General features: G+C 63.5%; 1 protein-coding gene across 7 annotated transcripts in view; it reads right to left on the bottom strand.

Annotated features, from left to right (window-relative positions):
• Positions 1-512: 512 nt before the first annotated feature.
• The window catches only part of RRBP1 (ribosome binding protein 1), a 58844-nt gene continuing 39945 nt past the window's right edge, over positions 513-19411 (bottom strand). For 3 of the 7 annotated variants that reach the window (XM_032603824.1, XM_032603820.1, XM_032603821.1), the window contains 20 exons: positions 18276-18428; positions 17470-17588; positions 15416-15569; positions 13706-13844; positions 11741-11910; positions 11591-11625; positions 9054-9144; positions 8366-8458; positions 6580-6672; positions 6420-6500; positions 6218-6307; positions 5701-5793; positions 5275-5346; positions 4756-4851; positions 4218-4301; positions 2599-2706; positions 1984-2067; positions 1735-1833; positions 1284-1427; positions 513-1083 (listed from right to left, as the gene is read on the bottom strand). In XM_032603824.1, coding sequence (XP_032459715.1) covers positions 1042-1083; positions 1284-1427; positions 1735-1833; positions 1984-2067; positions 2599-2706; positions 4218-4301; positions 4756-4851; positions 5275-5346; positions 5701-5793; positions 6218-6307; positions 6420-6500; positions 6580-6672; positions 8366-8458; positions 9054-9144; positions 11591-11625; positions 11741-11910; positions 13706-13844; positions 15416-15569; positions 17470-17588; positions 18276-18428 — 2040 coding nt within the window. In that variant the 3' untranslated portion in view covers positions 513-1041. Of the gene's footprint in view, positions 1084-1283; positions 1428-1734; positions 1834-1983; positions 2197-2598; positions 2707-4217; positions 4302-4755; positions 4852-5274; positions 5347-5700; positions 5794-6217; positions 6308-6419; positions 6501-6579; positions 6673-8365; positions 8459-9053; positions 9145-11590; positions 11626-11740; positions 11911-13705; positions 13845-15415; positions 15570-17469; positions 17589-18275; positions 18429-19411 lie in introns of all 7 variants that reach the window. The other 4 variants (XM_032603818.1, XM_032603823.1, XM_032603819.1 and 1 more) reach the window with 4 other exon arrangements.

Here is a 19411-nt window from a genome sequence, read left to right as displayed (position 1 = left end):
GCTTTCCCTGGGAGCTATCAGACCCCTCTCCCAGGATTATGGGTCCTGGAATTGAGCTGGTACCCCCCCGCCCCCCGCCAGGGTTGCTCTGATTCACCTTCTGTTCCTAGGTTGGTGCGACTGCTCCTGTCACCCTGCCTCTAAATCCGTTTTTTTTTTGCTTGAGCTCCAGGTTCCTTACAAAGCCCCTGACATACCTCCTGACCACAGATTCTGTGGGCCCCTCAGAACACAGTAGGTCCAAGGATCACCACAAGTTCAGCTGCCCCCCCCCCCCCCCGCCCCCGCCCTGGGCCAGCCCTCCTGCGGCGTGGATGTTTGCCCAGGTCCATGTTCATTCCTGGAACTCACTTCACATGACAGCCTAGGCTGCCTACAGCCCTGCTAGGGAACCGTGGAGCCCACAGGGCATCTGGCCACCAGGTGTCACAGGCCCTGCTCCCTCATCCTGCCCGGTGGGCGCTAGGGCCCGGGTGGGGAAAGTGCAGGGGGACCAGAAATCACACTCATTCTCTCCCAAAGTGCCGGGTGACACGCGGGTTTTAATGGCATCAACACCCAGGAGGTCACACGTCAGTTGTGGTGGCAACTTCTTCCAGGGGTGAGAACTGCTGCCTCGCTGGCTGTGACTCTACAGTCTGCGCTGCAGCCTTCAGGACTCACCACCCGGACCGCCCATTGCCCGACCGCCAACCCCACAAAAGACACAACAATTGCACTGATTGATTGACATACACACCCCAAGGTCCCGGCCCCCTAGCACACACCCGGGTCTGTCACACAGCTGCTGAGGGCTTTGGCGTCTGCTGGCCGGTGGTCCAGGGCCGGTCCTAGGGAATAGTGTTTATCGAATGTGACAAAGATTCTTTTACAAACTGGGGTCTGGAAGAGCTACTTCTGGTGCTAAGAGACTCTCGTCTCTATGGCTTCTCAGAGCTACCCAAGTTGGGCCCAGATAACGCTGTGTTGGTTTGTTTATTGGTCAGGAATGTGTAAGGCATTTTGGTAAGTTGAACAGTGACTTCTTTTTCCGCGGGAAGCTCAGACAGATGTTCCCTCCTTCGAGCTGCTGCTGCCGGCCTCCTGTGAACAGAGGGCGGGGGAGGGGCAGGCTGGGCCTAGGGGCCTCGTCCCTACACCACCCTACCTACCACCTTCCACCTTGAGAGGCCCCTGGGGCTGGAGGAGGCACCCGAGGGCTTGGCGGGGCGGAGGACAGCTTTCAGGCATCCTGGGGCGCCCAGCCCTGCCCAACCCCCGAGGGGATGGCCGGCGGCACTCACTGGTCTGTCCAGCTGCTCCTGCAGCTTCTTCACCGTGTCTTTCTCCTTTGCCAGCTGCTCCTGGGTCGTCTTTAAAAGCTCCTGTAGTTTGGTGGCAGCACGTCCCAGGTCACTGGTTAATTTCTTCTCCTTTTCTAGTCTCTCCTGTGGGTTAAAGGGTTGAAGGGGATCAGCCTTCACGTGACGCACAGCAGGAAGGCCACCTGGCTGCGCGCGTGGGGCCAAGGGTGTGAGGACGCAGCCTGTGGGTCACAGGGCTGCGCTTCAGGGTCGGGCACTGGCTGCTGAGCACCTGCCCTGTGGCCAGGGTGATGGAGGAGCTCAGCTTCAGTTCTACTCGATTTAAATCGTCACACTGGAGACTTAGGGATCCCCCCGACCTCGCCAACCTCCGAATTAGGCTGTACGCTACCCGAGGGGCCTCCAGGGGTGACAACGGGGAACCCTGTACCTTGAGCCGCGTGGCCTCCTCCGCCTCTGAGGACCCGAGGGCGCTGCTGCAGCGGAGCTTCTCCAACTCCCCCTGCAGACGACTCGACTCGAGCTGAGCCTGGACAGAGCGGGGCAGCGGGTCAGGCCCCATGTGGACAGGAGGCGGGTGACGATGGCGCAGCGACACCCCCTGGGGTGGGACGCGGCTCAACGCCCTAGACCCGCCGCCCTGACCCAGAGAAGCCCCGATGGCACGGGGCAGCCTGACCTCCTCGAACTCGGCCGTGAGCTTCTGCCGCTGCGTCTGCTCGTCCTCCGGGATGGCTTCCGTCCGCTCCAGCTGCAACTTCAGCTGCATGCAAACACCGCAAACGTGCTCGGAGCCTGGGGCAGACCCTCCTGGGCATCCAGGGCTCTGGGCAGCGTGAGACCTGCGGCCACATCTTCTGGCTGTACCCAGGGCCCCCTCGACCCTGCCTGCCTGGGACAAGCGAGCGGGGAGGCCTGTGTGCCTGAAGCCCCCCTGGGGGAGGCAGGGCCCCGACCCCTGGGAACGGAACTGGTATGGCTGAGACACAGACGCAGCCCCTCTGCTGAGACCCCAGGACAGAGGAGCCTAGGCACCACACGAGCCCTGGCGGCCTTCCCACCCCGGCGAGGCTCTGGGTGGCTGCTGCCCAGATCAGGGGTCTGGATGGCAAGGGCCCCGCCCCCCTCCCACTCTGGCGTCCTGAGGAGTCGGGCATCTGGGCAGTGGGGCTGGGAGCTGCGCGTGGCCGGAGTTTAGCCGGAGCAGAGGCTGCCGTCCCTGCCCTCCAGCTGGGTGGAAGGGCCCACACGGCGGTCGGTGACGGACACCTGGGGATGGGCTCACCACCCTAACCTCGATGGGGTCCTGCTCTGCTGAGGGGGCCTCTGGGGGGGCAGCCGGGGACCCGGCTACGTCACCATCCTCTACGTGGCTCTTCATCTCACTCAACTGCTGCCTGACCTGGAACAGGGAGGGTGGGTTTGTGCCTGGCGTAGCTGGACGCACGCCGCAGGAGGACGGCAGATGCTCTCAGCAGCTGAAGCCCACGGCGGACCTGCTCTGACAACTGTGGCCTGTGTTGGCTCCCATGCAGGTTCCCTGGGGCAGGAGAGCCAGCGCCACAAGCCCTCACCCAAGCCAAACTGTGGCCGAGGGGCCCGCAAGGGGCCCGGGCTGACCCCACATGCATGCTCCGTGGCAAGGCCAGCGGTGCAGAGACCCCCACGCCGGGAGCCAGGTGACCCCCGAAGGATGTGGTATGCGCGGGGCTACGGAATCTGAAGAACGGCAGGTGGCCGGTGGGCTCGGCGTACACTGCCGCCTGCCTCCCGCTACCCTCCTGGGTGCGGTCCCCCGTCAGGGCCTTTTGTGGGGTCCCCGACGAGCTGACACTCTTACCTCATAAGGTCCCCTCACGCCTGAGCTCCACTGCCGGGGGCCTAAGCCCCAGACCTCTGAACCTCAAGTCTGAAGGGGCAGCAGTGTCACCCACAAAGCTCGGGTGAAGGTTCCCAGCAGGGATCTGGGGGGGGCCCTGACAGAGCTGCCCCATGAGGGGCGCCCCAAGTGTGTGGGGCCTGACCCTCCAAGTCCTTTCCTCCTGCCAACAGCCCCAAAAGTCAACACCAGACCGCAGAGGCCAGTGACGAGGAGAAACTCAGGGCGTGTCCTCTGCATGTGGCCCAGGCCTGGCTTGGACATGGCTTTGGAGAGTGGCCCTCAGACTCGGCACCTGCCCTCGGGGGCGCTAGTCCCCGGTCAGGCCCGAACGACCAGAGGGGGCACCCAGCGAGGGGGCTGCTCGGTGGATGCTGCTTTGGGAACGCCAGCCCCCCGGACCAGACCTGGGGTCTCCTCGCAGAAAGCCAGACACGTACGTTTTTCACACATACACACAGTGCCCCGTGCCCGCTCCCCCCACCCCCCCATGCCGATGGCTCAGTGTTAACAGCCAACTCATGATTTAATGAAAGACCATGCAGATCACACGGACTGTGTCTGGCCTCACGGGCTGGTACTGGAACCAGTGGGCCGCCCCGCTACAAGGCCAGGCTGACCTGGCCAAGGAGCGTGGACCAGAGTCACACATCAAGGCTGAAAACCGGAAGAACCAGAGGCCCCCACGTGGCTGGGAGCTCTGCGCAGCTGCGGACAGGTCACCTGGTACCGCCCAGCGTGGAGCAGGCCGCCCTGCACACTGCAGATCTACCTGACCTAAGCCACCGCTGGGTGAGGAAGGACCCTAGTCCCACAGAAGGCCACGGGGCAGAAGGACCCCCCCCAGAGCTCCCAGCGCAGACCTGGAGCCCCGTGGTCCCGGCAGCCACAGGCCCAGTGTGCAGCGTGGAGCAAACGTGTGAGGGGCCGTCCACACTGGGCCCAGCACAGACCGGCGCACGTCCCCTTTGACGGGACGCAGAAACACACACACCCAACCCCAGGGCACACGCCGGCCACACCAGTTCGCTCACCAGGGCAAGCTCGTCGCTTTGTTTCTGGGCTTCACTCTTGGCTGCATCCAGCTGAGACTGAGATTCTAATAAAAGCTGCCTCAACTTGGACAGAAAACAGACCCAGGTGGTGGGAGAAAAGGAGAGAGAGCCAGTTCCGGTGAGTCAGCACCTCACACCCAACCAAGCACATCCACATACGCCACCCGGAGAGCCTGTGGGGCGTGGGGGAGGGGTGGGCGCAGGCCCCCAGGAGCTTCTGCTCTTTTTTGAAGACGGAGGAAGGATCGTGTTCAGTACACGCTAGTCTCAGGCCTGCACAAATGTTTGTGGATTGTCTTTTGCAAAGTGAGGCCAGAAGTCGGAGATCGAACCAGGATCGGGGGTGCCAGGCTTGTGCTCTCTGCTCCCCGAGAAAACACTCAGATTTAAATGCCTTCCCCGCAGAGATGGTGTCCCCACACTGGGTAGAGAGATCCTCTCGCTGCCAGGCTGACCTGGCTGCCCCCTGCCCTGGCCGCAGGGCCCCCACCAGGCACACCTGCGCCGGGACACTCACCCCTGCCACCTCCGTGGCGTAGTTCTGGCACTCGGCGCTCGCGGCCGCCATGTGCTTCTCCAGCTCGGCCTCCAGATGTGACGTGTGCTCCCTCACCTGGACACAACACACATCAGGAGCCTCGAGCCGGCCAGCAGGAGGGCACGGGCCACCAGGCCCTGGGACAAGGGCTGAGAGGGGCCCCCGTGGCCTGATGGCTACGAGCCAACTGAGGCCATGCAGGGGGGTGCCCCCCAGGCCCAACACCTCCTGAAGAGGCACCCTGGGGCGGCACGTGTTCTCAGACCTCAGCAGCTTTTAGGTTTACTTGCAAGGAGGGTGCGGAGTGCAGCAGGGCCACCCGGCAACCCTCCCACGGTTCATGAGGCCACGGCAGAAGCCATGGTGCACCGGGGCCCAGCCACCCCGAGGTCGTAACAGCTCATTAAGGACAAGCAGGGACATGCGGTTGGGGAAGGAAAGCCGCTAGAGGAGCCTCTGTAGCAGGATGGCAGCCCTCTGGACAGCACCCGCACGCACCTGATCGGCACTTTCAAGTTCCCCTTTCAGCTTCCCGACGGTCTCTTCGAGATGCTTCACTGTGACCCGCGACTACAAAGCAAGAAGGGGGAGCGCCGTCAAGCACGAGCCCCGGGGGTCCATCCTGGGATGCACCTCACCTCCCAGGAAGCCCTGTGGTGCCCCCGCCCCCCCCACCCCCAGGTATGACCAGCACCCTCTTCCTTGGGGGTGGGGCTGGGGGTGGTCTCCTCGAGACCGGGACTCAGCTGTCGGCCATTCCACAATGACACTGTTTGTGGCATCACCAAAACCCAGCAAACGTGACTCCCAAGTGACCCAGATAACCCCGCGGGCGTTCCCCCTGAATTGTATGGCATTCTGAGGGAGTGGAGTTTGGGTTCCGAGGGAAGGTGGGCCCTGGGGAGACTGGGGGCCATGCGGTACCTTCTGGAGCTCCTCCTCCTTGGCGCTCACCCGGGCCTTCCACACCTGTTCCTCCTCCTCCACGCTCTTCTGCAGGGCTTTGAGCATGGCCTCCTGCGGGGATGGCACTGAGCAGGGCCTGGAGGCCTTCCCCCCACACCCCCGTGACTCCCCGCAACACCCCCGCTCAGAGCCCAGAGCGGCCGGCCGTGCGGGAGGAGGGGGTACAGTTCCGGAGGGGGGCCCCCGGCCGGTGTGCGAACAAGGTTGTCAGGACTCTCGTCTCCGGTGGGTTTGCACCAGGTGGGCCTCAGCGGCCCAGGACGGGGAACCCAGGACTGGCCATCGCAGAGGGAGGCTGAGTGAGCATGGCCCCTGGAGTCGCAGGAAAGCGGATTCAAGCCGAACGCTGTCCTATCCCTTCCCAGACTGTGCCCCAGATCTTCAACCTGAGCTCACCCCCTTCACCATTCAGCCAAAGAAACTGGGCCCAGAGAGGGGCAGTGACTCGCCCAAGGTCACAGAGCCCAGGCCTCACCGTCTCGGCCAGGATGCTGCGGTACTGGTCACACTCGGCCTGAAGGCTGTTCTGCGTCTCCTCCGCCTCCCTCAGCTTGGCAGCCAGGTCCTGAGGGTGGAGGGCAGGACAGGGGCCTGCTAAGCCAAAATCCGATGGCCGGCTCCAGGCACCCTCCCACCCGCAGACAGGGCAGGGCGCGAGTGACAGTGGCCGTGCTCACCGAGGGCTCCGTGTTCGCTGGTGGCTGCTTCAGCAGCTCTGGGCCTTTCTCTTTGAGCTCCTGCAGCCAGTCAGCGTAATTCTGCGACAAAAACGTTCAAGGTCGGGCGGGATGTGCCCCCACCCGCACGGGGTCCCCCGGGAGCTGCCTCCCCTCCTACCTGGTGGGTGGGGGCAGAGAGGCCCGGGAGCAGGGCCAGCAGGGCCTCCCTGGTCTGGGCCTCCATCAGGCTGAGCTGCTTCTCCGACTCCTCCTGGGGGCGGGGCAGGAGGGCGGGAGGGTGGTCAGCCACGGAGCTTACAGCAGCCCCGGGGGTTTCACCCCAGGAACATGTCCCCAGCCCTTCAGGGGAGGGACAAGGATCAGAGGAGACCAATGGTGGCTCCGTGGGGCCGGCTGGGCGGGGGTGTGTCTAACCTTAGCAGTCAAGTTCCGGCCACCCCACCCCAGGCCTGGCCAACTTTAAACAAACTCAGCTCTAAGGAAGGGGGATGGCAGCACCCTCTACGGGACATGCAGGTTCACGGACACCTCCCAGCAGACACTCAGGCTCAGGTCTTCTTTCTGAGCGTGTGCATATGGGGGGTGGGGAGCACAGAGAAGAGGGGTGGCCACCAGGGTCAGGAGCTCCTGCAACCCTGTGGGCGGGAGGATCAGGGCTGCCATGTGCTGAGGGGATAAGGCAGGTCGGGGTCTCGGCTCTCTAACAGCTCCTGGGCCCCCTGCTGCAGCCGCGCTGGCCAGAGCCCCCTCCATCCTCCCTGATGCTCCCACTCAACTCAAGAAAAAGGAGCCCAAGGAAGCGGGAAGGAGCCAGAAGTAAAGCCGAGAAGGACTGCACTGTCCCTGGGGACAGATAGCCTCTCCCCACACCCTGGGGGCAGGGGGGCGGTGCAGATTTCTGGCTGGAAGTCCCATCTGGTCACCCGTCCCCAGGAGGCTGAGCCTGCCGCCTGCCCCTAAGGGCCCGAGGCCTGGAACGGCACTAGGAGCTCCCGGACTAGAGCCGGGAGTGAGGCTCTGTGTGTGACTTGGGGCCGGCGGTGGGGGGATGGATGGCCGGCAGATGGATGCCCAGCCTGACCACAGCACCACATGCCTAGACTTGAGTCTCAGAAGCCGACCTTTCTCACTCACCCGCTGATCCGTGGCCTGCTATGGGCTCCCAACCTCGTGACCACCATTCAGGTGCCCGGGTCATGGGAGGCCAAGCAAGGGCTGAGGACCCAGAGGCCAGCTCCCTGTCTTTATCTGGCTGTGTGACCACAAACAAGTCAGGTGACACCTCTGGTCACAGCTTCTGCATTTGCCACAGAAAGGCCAGACAGGCGCCCAGGTCACTTCTGGGGAGTCTAAGTGTAGCTCCCCAGCTCCGCCTCTTGGAGGCCTCATCTGACACACCCTCAGGCTTCCTGGGAGGCTTGTGAAAGTTGCTGCAAAGCTCATGATAACAGGACAGGCATTAATTCTGCGTTGGGGGGGCGGGAGAGAGAGGGAGGGCCGGCCTGCTCGCGCTGCAGCTGCAGTCCACGTCCCGGCCAGGGCCCTGGACACTGACCGCCCCGTGCTCCCCCAACCTGGGCCTGACTGTCCTTCCCCCAAAGCTCCATCACGGAGCCCCTGGGCCAGGACCGCAGGGGGCCTGAGAAAGCAGACAAACATCAGGGGAGAAGAATTAACACGAGCGAAGTCCATGAACAGACCCAGCTCGGGGCCCCCATGGCCTCCGAGGGCAAAAGGCCCAGCTGAGAAGCAGGAGACAAGGGCTCACTGCTCCCCGCATCTCGGGGAGAAATGCACGGCGGGAGGGCAGGAGGGCGGGCAGGAATATGCAGCGGCCGGGCCCTGGGTGGACTTCTGAGACGCCCTGAGGCTGGGGCTGCCCTGCATGCAGTCTGTGGTCTGCTGAGCTGCTAGACCGAGGCGAGCCCGAGGCCGACGCTGACCTTGGCCTGGGTCAGGGACCGCAGCTTCTCCTCGCAGCCCCTCTCGGCCGAGGCCAGAGCCTCCATTGCCTTCCAGTTCTTCTCTCGGAGGTCCTGGGAGGAGAAGGGAGACAACCGGTCAACAACCAGGCTGGTGTCCACCAGGCGGGCGAGCCCTCTCCGACCCATCTCTGGACCTCACAGACCACTCTGGGCAGCACTGGCGCCAGGCTGCTCTCAGGTGGCTGGGGCCTGCGGGCGCCTTTCAGGGAGACCCATCTGCGGGAGCCAGACACTGTGTGTGTGTGTGTGTGTGTGTGTGTGTGTGTGTGTGTGTGTGTGTGTGTGTGTGTGTGTGTGTGTGTGTGTCAGCGGTCGGGGGTCTGAGCACTGAGGCAGGAGCTGTGTGTGTGTGTCTCGGGGGTGTGGGTGTGTCTCGGTGTGGGTGTGTCTCGGGTGTGTGTGTCGGGGGGGGGGGTCCGGCCTGGGTCGGGGGGACGCAGCCGAGGCTCCCATGCGCCCACCGCAGAGGAGGCGCCCTACAGCCCCCCCATGCCAGGCGACCACATGACCAAGGTGACCACGTGACCAAGCCGACCCAGTGGGAGTCAGGACCCCCGAGCCCCGCCACGGGGAGCAGCCGGACGGGACAAGGAGAGGCCCCGAGCCCCCTCCCCATCCACACGGCAGGCGGCCCCTCGACACTCACATTGTTCTTCACTTTCTGCTGCTCAACTGCCTCCTTGAGCTCCGTGGCCTCCTTCTCCAGACACCACACCTGCGACTCCAGCTCCATGAGGCTGAGGGGGGATGGCGGCGTCACTGCCGGGCTCCAAGGGCCCGCGGCCGCCATAGGCCCTGTCTCGGGGCCCCTTCCTCTGCCCCGGAACACCCGTGGGGCCTGGGGCTGCGGTCAGTCCCCTCCCCAAGCTGGCACAGGCTTCAGGGGAGCCTCAGCAGCCACCGGGGCCCCTCCCCTGAGGGCTGGGAGCCCAGAGGCCAGCGCTGTCCCACTTGGTGGCACTGGCTGCGGGGACGGCAGCGGTCAGAGCTGCCACAACGGCCAGCGCGGGGACGCGCCCTGGACAGTCAGGTTTCCAGGTGCTCTTTCTTCTGCTGAACTGAGCCTGGTCCCACTCTGTCCCGCAGCACGCGTCGGCTGGCCCTTCCCTGCGGCCACAGCTGCCCTCGAGACTGGGCTGGGCCTCCTCGGAGGACGCCGGGGCCGGAGGCTCGGGTGGCACCATGGCCGGTGGCCGGCACACCCATCAACTGCATCCCTGCTCTTGGCGCTGGGACCGTCCTGTGTCCAAAACCTAACTCTGCTGAGACCCGAAGGCTCCCCCTCAGTCCTGCGCCCGGGCTCCAGGGAATCAGCCCGAGACGACCCCGGATGCGTGCGGCTGGCAGGCCGGGGGGGCCCTCTTTTCACACTTCTCTCCGGACTCGAGGCCCTGCGGCTCCGTCCACCCCATCACCCGGAAAGCGAGGGGTGGACGCTCTAGAACTGCTCTGGCTGCTCTGAGGAAGACGCTTCAAATGGACACTTAATACGTCACCTTCTGCGTTAAGATTTAGGACAGGGAAGCCCCGGGGTCACACAAAAGCTGACATCCAGAAGCCGCCAACGCCGACTTGAAGCAACACAACAGGGCCCCTCTGGGAGCAGGAGGAAGCCCGTCTGAGGATGCCCCCGGGGGGGACACGTTCGTATTTCTCACCGGGGGCCGGCAGTACACCACGCTAAGGAGGTGCATGAGGACAAATAACCTCAGCGAGGCTGTGTGTGCTGCCCGCTCTGACGCCCCCAGCACCATCTCATTTTCATTCTAAGTACCATTTGCACGTGGCCTTGAAGACGGCTGTCGACTTCTTGGATGTTGGTTTCAGGCCACAGGACCTGACCCCACCCTCAAAGCTCCACTGGGACCCCTCGCAGCTTCTCCTCAAGCCGCCGGCATTCTGCACCAGCGCCGGCCCCGCGCACACCCCTGCAAGACCACCCCCAAAGGCACGAGGCCCTGAGGAAGAAGGCATAGCAGGCCGGTGGCAAGGACACGCTGACAGTCACCCCCCTTGGTAGCTACGGCCCGAGTTCCAGAACATCTGGGGCCGGATCACTGATCCCCACCCCAGAACACGATGGCCTGGCCTAGACGCAACTTCCAGATAAACAGTCTGAGAAGGAAATTTAAAAAAACCCTAATTCTGCCAAACATCTACATGATGCAAAAAGCTAGGATCAACCCTGCTTGCAGCATGGCTTCGGTAACTAGCAGTTAGCTGTGCGGTCCAAGAAGCTGATCGCAAAACACAAGAAGCAAAACGCTTAACAAACACCTCTCTACCCTGGCAAGTGCCGTGAGAAACGAAGTTTGCGCAAAGCTTTCTGGAAAGGTGCACGGAGAGGGTTTCCTTCTGAGTCTCCAGCAAGATGCTTTGGGGCCGCCCTGAGGTCGGCTTCCTTCCCCAGCCCCCAAACCCGAGCCCAAGGCCACGGAACATGGGCCATGGCCTGGGGAGGCGCTGGGGAGGGGACTCACTGGCAGCAGCAGCCGGAACAAGGGAGGCTGGTCAGTGGACGACCCAGGACATGACCGACCACCTGCATGCTTAACCCCACATGGCTGCCCTAGGGACCCCCAGCCACGGCAGCCAGGGCCACCACCCCCCCGCCCCGAGCTCATGGACATCTGCTGAGGGACACATACCCAGAGCCAATGGTCCTAGGACTTCCAGCCCCCTGGCTTGAAGAGCCCACCAGATCTTAGCAACAGCAAACACAGTCCAAGCAGGCCTGGGGCTGGGCCAATGAAGTCACCCGGCATCAACCCTGCGACCTGGTCAGCTGTGAACCGCACCGCATCCCAGATCTGTGCAAAAGCCCGGGCAGCCTCCCGGGTTCTCCACTCTGGGCACGTAACCACTTTCCCGTTTGGGTTACAACTTCAGCTCCTAAATTCCCTCGCCCTGTGACGTGGAGAGAACACCCTGACCAGCCGGTCCTTCCCGGGGAGAGAAGGATGGATGGACGGATGGACAGCGAGGCCCATCCCCCTGCCGAGGCGCAGCCACTCTCCCCACAGCCTCGCTCCTCGAGGCAGGAGCTCCCTGCAAAGTGCCCTCTTCCCTGCCCAGCCTGTCCTCGTCCTCGAGGTCACTGGAGGGATGGGGAAAGGCAGGGCGTCTCAGAGGGCTCCTCCCTGGGACCCCCGCACCCAGGCCACGGCCCCTGCCTCCTCTTACCGGGCCTGCTGCTGGTTGGCCTCCTCTCGGCTGGCCTGGAACGAGAGACAGAGCCCTGAGGTCACCACGAGACCACCTCGCACGACAGGTCATCAGGGCAGGGCCCCTGTGGGGTGGGTGGGGGCGCTCCCAGGAGGAGGTGCAGCTGACCTGGGCGTCCCGGGCCTGGCTCGCCTCCAGCAGGGCCTCGATGGAGCGGATCCTCTCCGTGAGCTGTGAGTTTTGCGCCTTGGCCTCGTCCAGCTGCCCGTGGACACTGCTCAGCTCCTCGCACCTGCTCCTCACCTCAGCCTCGGAGGACTGCAGCTTGCCGTGCAGCTCTGCGGGGAGGGAGGCCGGCGGGTTGCAGGGTGCGGGGAAGGCCGGCACAGGTGCCCCATGCTGCCCAGTGCACGCCTACGGGCTTCCAGGCACTCCCCTGACCCCGGGTGTCCCATTAGCTGGTGGAGAAAGTCACAGCCTGGCTTCCTTCTCAAGGACTCACTAGGATAGAACAGAACGCCCCTGGATCACTCAGGAAAAGATGGAAAACTGAGTGGGCTCCTGTTGCAGTTTCTAAAACCTTACTCTCTGGGAGATGGACTCACGTCGCTGAGACCAGAGGCGGGGGGGGCACCTCAACGTGACCTCCGCTAAGCCCCACCACGGCTCTGAAAGTCCTCCACGTGTGCCTGACTCCAAACGGCGGCCTGGCCCTGGTCTCCTCCCCGAGCCCTGGCTCAGACGCCGGCCACGTCCACACGCAGCTCTGCTCAGACCTCCTGGTCCCCTCGCTGTGGCTGTTCTGCTTTCCTGTGCCCCCGCCTCGCACTCATCTACCAGGCTTGTGGATCCAACATCCACTGCCTGCCGAATCCACCAGCGCCTCCGTGGCTGCCTGGGCCTAGCCCAGGTGCCTTTGGTCCGACGACTGCAAGGCCCCATCCCTGGTCCCCACCGGGAGCCGGAGCGTCCAGAAGTGCAGATGGGATCCTGCCAGCCCTGCCCGTGCTTCCAGCCCCCTCAGCACTCCACACGGCCCCTGAACTCTTCAAAGGAGGGTGGCCCGGCCCTGCCCGTCTACCCCACACTAGCCACTGCCTTCTTCTCCAGTCTCGCTTGCTGACCTGCATCTGTTTCTTGTACAGGCCAAGTTCAAGTTCACTCCCATTCTCAGGGGCCCCTTCGCGGTTTCTGTGAGGCTGGCCTCTCCCCATCATCCAGACCTTGGGCTTAAATATCCCCTTCTCCCCAGAGAAGCCTCCCCTGACCACTCAAAGCCACACCCGGCCCATCATAGCAGGGGTCAGCAAACTAGGCCCTTGGGCCAACCCAGCCCACAACGTGTTCTTGAAAATAAAGCTTTATTGGCACGCAGCCAAGTCTGCCTGTCTAGGGTGGCTTTTGCACTGTGGCAGCAGAGCTGAGCAGTTGTGACAAATACCATTTGGCCTACAAAGCCAAGAGCATTTACTGCCTAGCCCTTCACAGACACAGCTTGCCGTTTCTAGGACCTGCTCTCGGTCACGCTGCCTACCTGAAGTCTGTCGACATGGATCCATCTACTGTGCCCGTCTCTCCTGCCAGAACGCGGCCCCAAGCCCGCTGCTTCACTCCCAGCCAAGCCCCGGGCACCCCCAGGAGTGCTCGGCCCCCAGCAGTGGCTCCAGAAGTACTGGTGAGCCCTCATTGGCACGGTCTGCCCTGCTTCTCTAGGGGCCCTTGGTGCCCCGGGTTTCGTCACCACCTCCCGTTTGAGAAGGTGACTTGTGAGCACAGGGGGACCATAAACCCACCTTCCAAATCTGGCCTCCAGGCCTGACTGGGCTGGAAGAGAAGGCTGGCAGCAGCCCCAGGAGCATCACAGCTCCAGGTGGGCCCCACAGCAAGTGATGCCGAAGGGGCAGCATCTTCCACCTTGAGCCCGCCCCCGTATCCCACCCCAAAGGCCACACCCCTACAGGCTCCGCCCCCACCCCATATCCAGCCCCACAGGCCCCGCCCCCCACATTCAGTCCTCCGCAGCCCAGGCCTGACCCCGAGTACCCCCGGCACGTCCCCTGACGGGTGGGGAGTCAGGGGTCCCGGCTGCCCTCGCCACCCCCACCACGGAGCTGGCCCCTACGCCGCCCTCACCGGCCATCTGCTGCTGCTGCTCCCGGGCCTTCTCGGCGTCCGCCCGGAGGCTGGCATGGCTGGTCTGCGAGCGGCACAGCTCCCGGCTGACCTCATCCAGGCGCTTCTGCAGGGCCTCCTCGCTCTCCTTGTGAGACGCCTGGGGGCCGGTAGAGGGAGGAGGGCCGGGAGGATGCGGCAGGAGGTGGGCCCTGAGCCGGCTCTGCCGTCTAGAGCTCCTCACACCCTGCCATCCTGTGCCGATGACTCCTGGAACCCTGCTAGAAAAGGCTAAGAGGCCACCCTGGACCCTGAAGAGCAGGCTCCTGGGGAAGAGGCCTCAGGTGAAGGCAGGACAGCCCCAGAAAGGCAAAGGCCCATTTTCACCTGAGTGTGGCACAGGGAGAGGCTTCCTACAAGCTAAACGTCCAGCCTGAGCTGGAGATTTCCCGAGGGGGCCTGGTAAAGGTCATATGTTTGTTAGGCAGTTCTGGGCAAGGCATCCGTGTGTGTCAGTGTGGTTAATCCCCAGCCACCCCAAGACACAGGTACCACCACCACACCCACATTACAGGTGGGGAAACTGCACCTCTGAAATCCAGGCCTCACTATCAATACCTCGGGGACTCTGTGACCTCAGAGAGAGGAGATGCTCGCGGCCTGGGAATTCCTGGCTACGGTGATGGTGACAACCCGGGCGCCAGAAGGCTCCAGCCCCAGAGGCACCAGGGCCACCCGACAGCCTTCAGAACATAACCACCAGGCCCTCCCCAGGGGCTCTGATCTCACTGCTCAGGGTGGACCTACTTTACACCAAGTTATCCATCTCAATTCCACCCAAACAATCCAAACTTTGTTTATCTGTGCCTGTTCTTAGGCACACACACAGCGGTCTTACAATTTCGTGTCTGTCATTCTAATCCCTTCCATAAAACAGCCCCACTGCCCCACACGCTACAGCTGAGAGCTTCAGTGACTGAGCAGAAACAGGTGTGAAGCTGTGTGGGTCTCCAGGGTTTCCTCGTCCTCCAGAGAAGTTACATGCACAGAAGTATGACAACTGCCCCACGCCCGGTCACCCTGCCCCGAAACAGGCCAGCTGGGGGACGCAGCATTCGTCGGGCCAATGAGCAGGGAGGCCCCGAGACTGAGGGGCCCACTGGTTGCTGCCCAGCGCCTATGGGGCAGGGAGGGGACAGTCTTCCTCCCTCTGGACAACAGGCGTCCCCCTGGGAAAATACGAGCTTCCGGGCCACATCCAGAGGCTGAGAAGAAAGAACACCCACCGAGCCTTGAAGCCAGAGGCCGCGCCCGCCGGCCTGGCTGCGGCCGGAGCTGTGACACCACACGTGTGGCAAGTGTGGGACGGTGACTGCTCTGGGGCTCAAACCCTGGCTGTGGGTGAACTGGCGGAGTTGCTGAACTTTGTGCGTCCAATTTCCTTCTGGGTAAATGACAGGTAATAACAGTATCTACCCCATAAGGTTGCAATGAGAATTGCCTGAGTTAAGCTTGTAAACGTTCAGAACAACGCTTAGCACACAGAAAGCACCCACTCTATGCCGACCAGGTATCACTACTAACAAGGCCAAGGTCGAGGGTTCCAGCCCCAGCCCTGCCTGGGTCCACTGCAGTCACAGTCACAGCTGAGAAGGGAGGACCCAGGGAGGCTGCGCGTAGAGCCTGGCGGGCAGGATTCATGGGCACCGAGGCGGCTGCCCCCGAACTCACCTGCAGCTGCAGGACCTGCTTCTCAAAGGCGGCCGCCTTGGCCTCCAGCGTCTTCCGCTGCTGTTCCTCCTGCCGTGCGGCCTCCGACTTCTCCACCAGCTCCTTGCTGACCTTGCCCAGCTCCTGCCGGAGCTTGGCCAGCTCTGCATTCTGCCTGCAAGACAGTCAGGAGGCCCCGCATGACGGACAGAAGAGGGCTCAAGTCAGCTCTCGCCAGCCCCGAGAGCCGCCCCGGGAGATGGGACCGGAGGTCTGAGCCCTTCCTCCGGGGCACCTGCTCTTTCTGAAGTAGCTGCCCGTCTTGGAGCCCCTCTGAGGCCCTCTATATAATCAGCCACGTGGATGTGACGTGTTTTGTTGAAGATGCTGTTTTACAAACGCGGTGGAGGGACCAGCAAAAGCCAAGGGCAAAATGTGCACTAAAGCAGCCCACGGAGCCCCTGACAGAAGTGGCTGATTCCTCACGGCTGGTCTGGGCCCAAATGAGCCCTGGGATGCTGCCCGCTCGAGTCCACACGCTGGATTCACTGGCCGACTGGACCACAGCCAGGCAGGGAAAGAGGCTGCAGCATCTCACACGAGACCCCTCAAAGCTGCACAAGAGCTGGGTCTCAGGACCAGCGAGGAGGTTCAGGAGTGACGGGAGGAGATGTGACTGACAGCAAAAGGGGCAGCTCCGGACCCGCCTTTCCCAGCATGAGGAGGTCGTCAGCGTGCAGCCTCCTTCACAGCACAAAAGACACCTATTCACGGCAGGACTGACCGTCCAGCCAAGAGACAGTACCAGACCAGGTGAAGGCGACAGAGGAGACGGTCCACAGCCCTGAGAGGCAGGAAACCTGGCCAATACCAGCTCTGCCCTGCTGCCTGGGGAGGGGAGATGTGGGCTCCCCGTCTGTACGGGGGAGGCCGCCCCAAAGCCCTCTGCGGGGCCCTCAATGCACGCTTTCCAGGGCCAAGATTCGAGACAGAGGAGCCCACGCGAGGCTGGACTCCAGTACCAGGGATGGGGATGGGGGTGGGAGGCCAGCTGGGTGGCCCCTTGGGACCGACATGAAGCTCTGGGAGGGACGTGGGGACAACTGTCCCACACGGCAGAGTGTCCGCAAGCTGATGGAGTCAGCAGCCGCAACTCAGGGCCAGGCTTTAGAGCTGCCCCCAGGATGGAGCCAGCAGTGGACCCCACATGAGAAGGAGGCCAGTGTCCCTCCGTCCCCACAGTCACCTTCTGCCGTGACCGCTGAGGAGACCGCAGCCCCAGACCATCAACCTGCCAGCAGGTCAGGACGGAGACGAAGACAGGGACCCCTGAGAGAAGGGATCAGCGAGGAGGGTGGCCGTCAACCTCACTCCGAGTCAGCGGGGCCGCCAGGAAAAGCAGCCTTGTGAGCACAGGCTTCGCTCCCGGTGCCGCTTGTGGGTGACACTCTTCCCACCTGCCCTCCCGCTATGGGCGCCTGCTCTCTCTGCTCCCGTCAGCCTCCTCTGGGGGAGAGGGGATGGTCTGGGGATAACAAGCACCCCAGAAATCCCTACAGGACACCCCGGACGAGAGAAGGCAAAGAAACGGGAACCAAGAGAAAATGCAGCGGGGCTTCCTCCTGGCCAGCCTGCTGGGGTGGTGGTGCTGAAACCAGGGGCACAGAAGACCCTGCCCCCAGGGGAGTGGCCTCTGCCAGCTCACGGAGGCCTCCCGGCTTCAGCTCCTGAGCGGCAGACGTCCCCTCCTGCACAGGAGACCTGACCAGGGGGATTCAGGGCACTCAGGCCCACGGCAGGGCCCACACCACACCAGACCCTCATCTTGGATGGTCGGCCTGGCTCTGATACTCTGGGCCAGAAGCAGGGACACTGTGAAAATAGACATGAAAAAGTATCTGCTCTCCCAGCAAAGCCAGGACCTGAGGGGATCTGGTGACGCGGATGCCGGGCATGGCTGGAGCTCACTAGCCCTCCCAGGGCCTGACCACGCGAGAGGTCGCCGGCCACGTGTTGAAGGCTCACTCCGGGCCCTCGGGGAGGAGCCAGGGTCTGGCCAGGGGCGCAGGGCTTACTTGCTCTCCACCTGGCTCGTGGCCTGGTTCAAGGCGTCCCTCAGGATGGAGTTCTCCTGCTGCAGGCGGGCCAGCTGCGTGTTGGGGCCATTCTCCAGCTGCTCCTGGAGCGTCCGGATCTGAAAGGTCATCCAAGGGGCATCAGAGGCCGCTCGGCCGGACAAAGAGAGCCACCTCGGAGCAAGGTTGGCAAGACCCCAGCCCGCAGACAAGAGCCCGGAGGGCTCCGCCTTCTCCCCCCGAGGTGGGGAGGCCCCCTCAGAACAGGGGCCGGAAAAGTGCAGAGCCGAGCACTCAGCCCAAAGCCCCAGATGGAGCTGGTGCGCTCTGCCCCGACCGAGGCTCTGAGACCCAGCAAAGGGCCACAAGCCACAGCCTACGGTTACCCCGAAGATGCCCGTTTCCTGCCCTCTGACCCCCTGTGGCGCGGCCCGCCGGAAGCGGAGTGCAGGGCTCTGACTGTGCAGGCCAGGGCTGGCCTGGCCCTCCGCTGGGGCTGTGCGGTTTTTCGGGCCTCTTGTGTTATGGCGTTCTCCCAACCTCGAGTGGAGGAGGTGGAGCCGGCATGACTCCAGGGTCATGAAGAGGCTGCGAACTTGACCCATGGGCCCCCAGGGAAAAGGACGGAGTGCTGACCACTTGGGACCAGAGTGCTTTCAGACAATGCTCTTTAACACGTGCATACGTCTTCCTGGTTATTAACGTTAAACACACACTCCATCTGGCCAGGTGAAACAACCCTCCCCCAAACAAACGCGATGGTGAGGGCCCCGTCCGCGGGCATCCGTGCCCGTCCTGCTGCCCACCTTGCCCTGTAGCCGCTGCACCTCCTGCACATGTTCCCGGTAGCTGGCCTGCATGCGCGCCTGCACGGCCGTGATCTCCTGCTCCCGGGCCACCAGCTGCTTTTTCACTTTGGCCTCCCCGGCTGCTGCCTTGGCCTTTTCCGCTGCCAGCTCCTGGGAGAAAGCAGAGGGCAGAGAGGCTGGTGAGGCGGGCGGGGGCAGCTTATCAGATGAAACCAAGACCATCACGACCCGGAACGTCACCTGGGGCCAGGAGGAGCCTGACCGCAGAGCCACGAGACCCCCGTCCTGAGCTCTCGGACAGACGGGAGCAGCCACGGCAGAGAACGGGCAGGGGATGAGGAGGGACCCCCGGAATCCCTGCCGGCCTGACCGGTGGAGGGCTGGCCATCAGGCCTTGAACACAGTGGGCACAGTGGATACAGGCAGGAGCTGGGCAACGAGGCATCCTGTCCCTGGGCTCTCCAGGGGCACTGGCTGAACCCTGCTGGGATTACAACACCCTGGTTTGGCTCAGTCCCCGACAGCCAGGCCCTAGAATGCCCTCTTCTACTTGAGTATCTCTGTCAGGACTGACAAGGCAGCAAGGCTTGATGGCCGAGGGGTCAGCCCACTCCTAGAGGGCCTAGGTCCCCGTGGACAGCCGCTCGGTCCACCGCCCTATCCCTGGAATGTCTGCTCCGGTCAGTGGGAGATGCCCACAATGAACACGGGACGCGGGGCCTGGGGACCCAGAGCCTCAGGCAGGGGCAGAGCGCAGGGTGGGAAGGGCTGGCCAAAGGACGGGGTCTCCATCATCGCAGATGGAATGGCAGTGGACGGAAACAATGGGGGAGCAGGAAGTGAGAGTGTGAGGAGGGACCTGTGCACCGGCCCCCGGGCGGAGGTGCTCTCTGTCGAGGGGGCCTCTAGCCAGACTGGGGCACAAGTCCCATGAGATTCAAGGCCCCTCCCCGTCCTGGGCAGTGGACCAGAGAAGCGGGAGAGCCTCCTCTTCTCCAGGCCGGGATGCTAGGGAGGTCTATCCCAAGTGGCCAGAGGGCCCCTCCCGTCTGAGATGGGACAGAACTGGAGGCCAGGGAAGGGCCGGGCTGAGCGGGTGGCCGCTGGGTGCCAGGGCGGCTCTGCATGCCTGG

This window comes from Phocoena sinus, chromosome 15 (assembly GCF_008692025.1).
Source record: "Phocoena sinus isolate mPhoSin1 chromosome 15, mPhoSin1.pri, whole genome shotgun sequence".
In the NCBI taxonomy this organism is placed as follows: Eukaryota; Metazoa; Chordata; class Mammalia; order Artiodactyla; family Phocoenidae; genus Phocoena; species Phocoena sinus.
The sequence above is the reverse complement of the archived record's forward strand: the minus strand, read 5'-3'. Positions and strand labels throughout refer to the sequence as shown.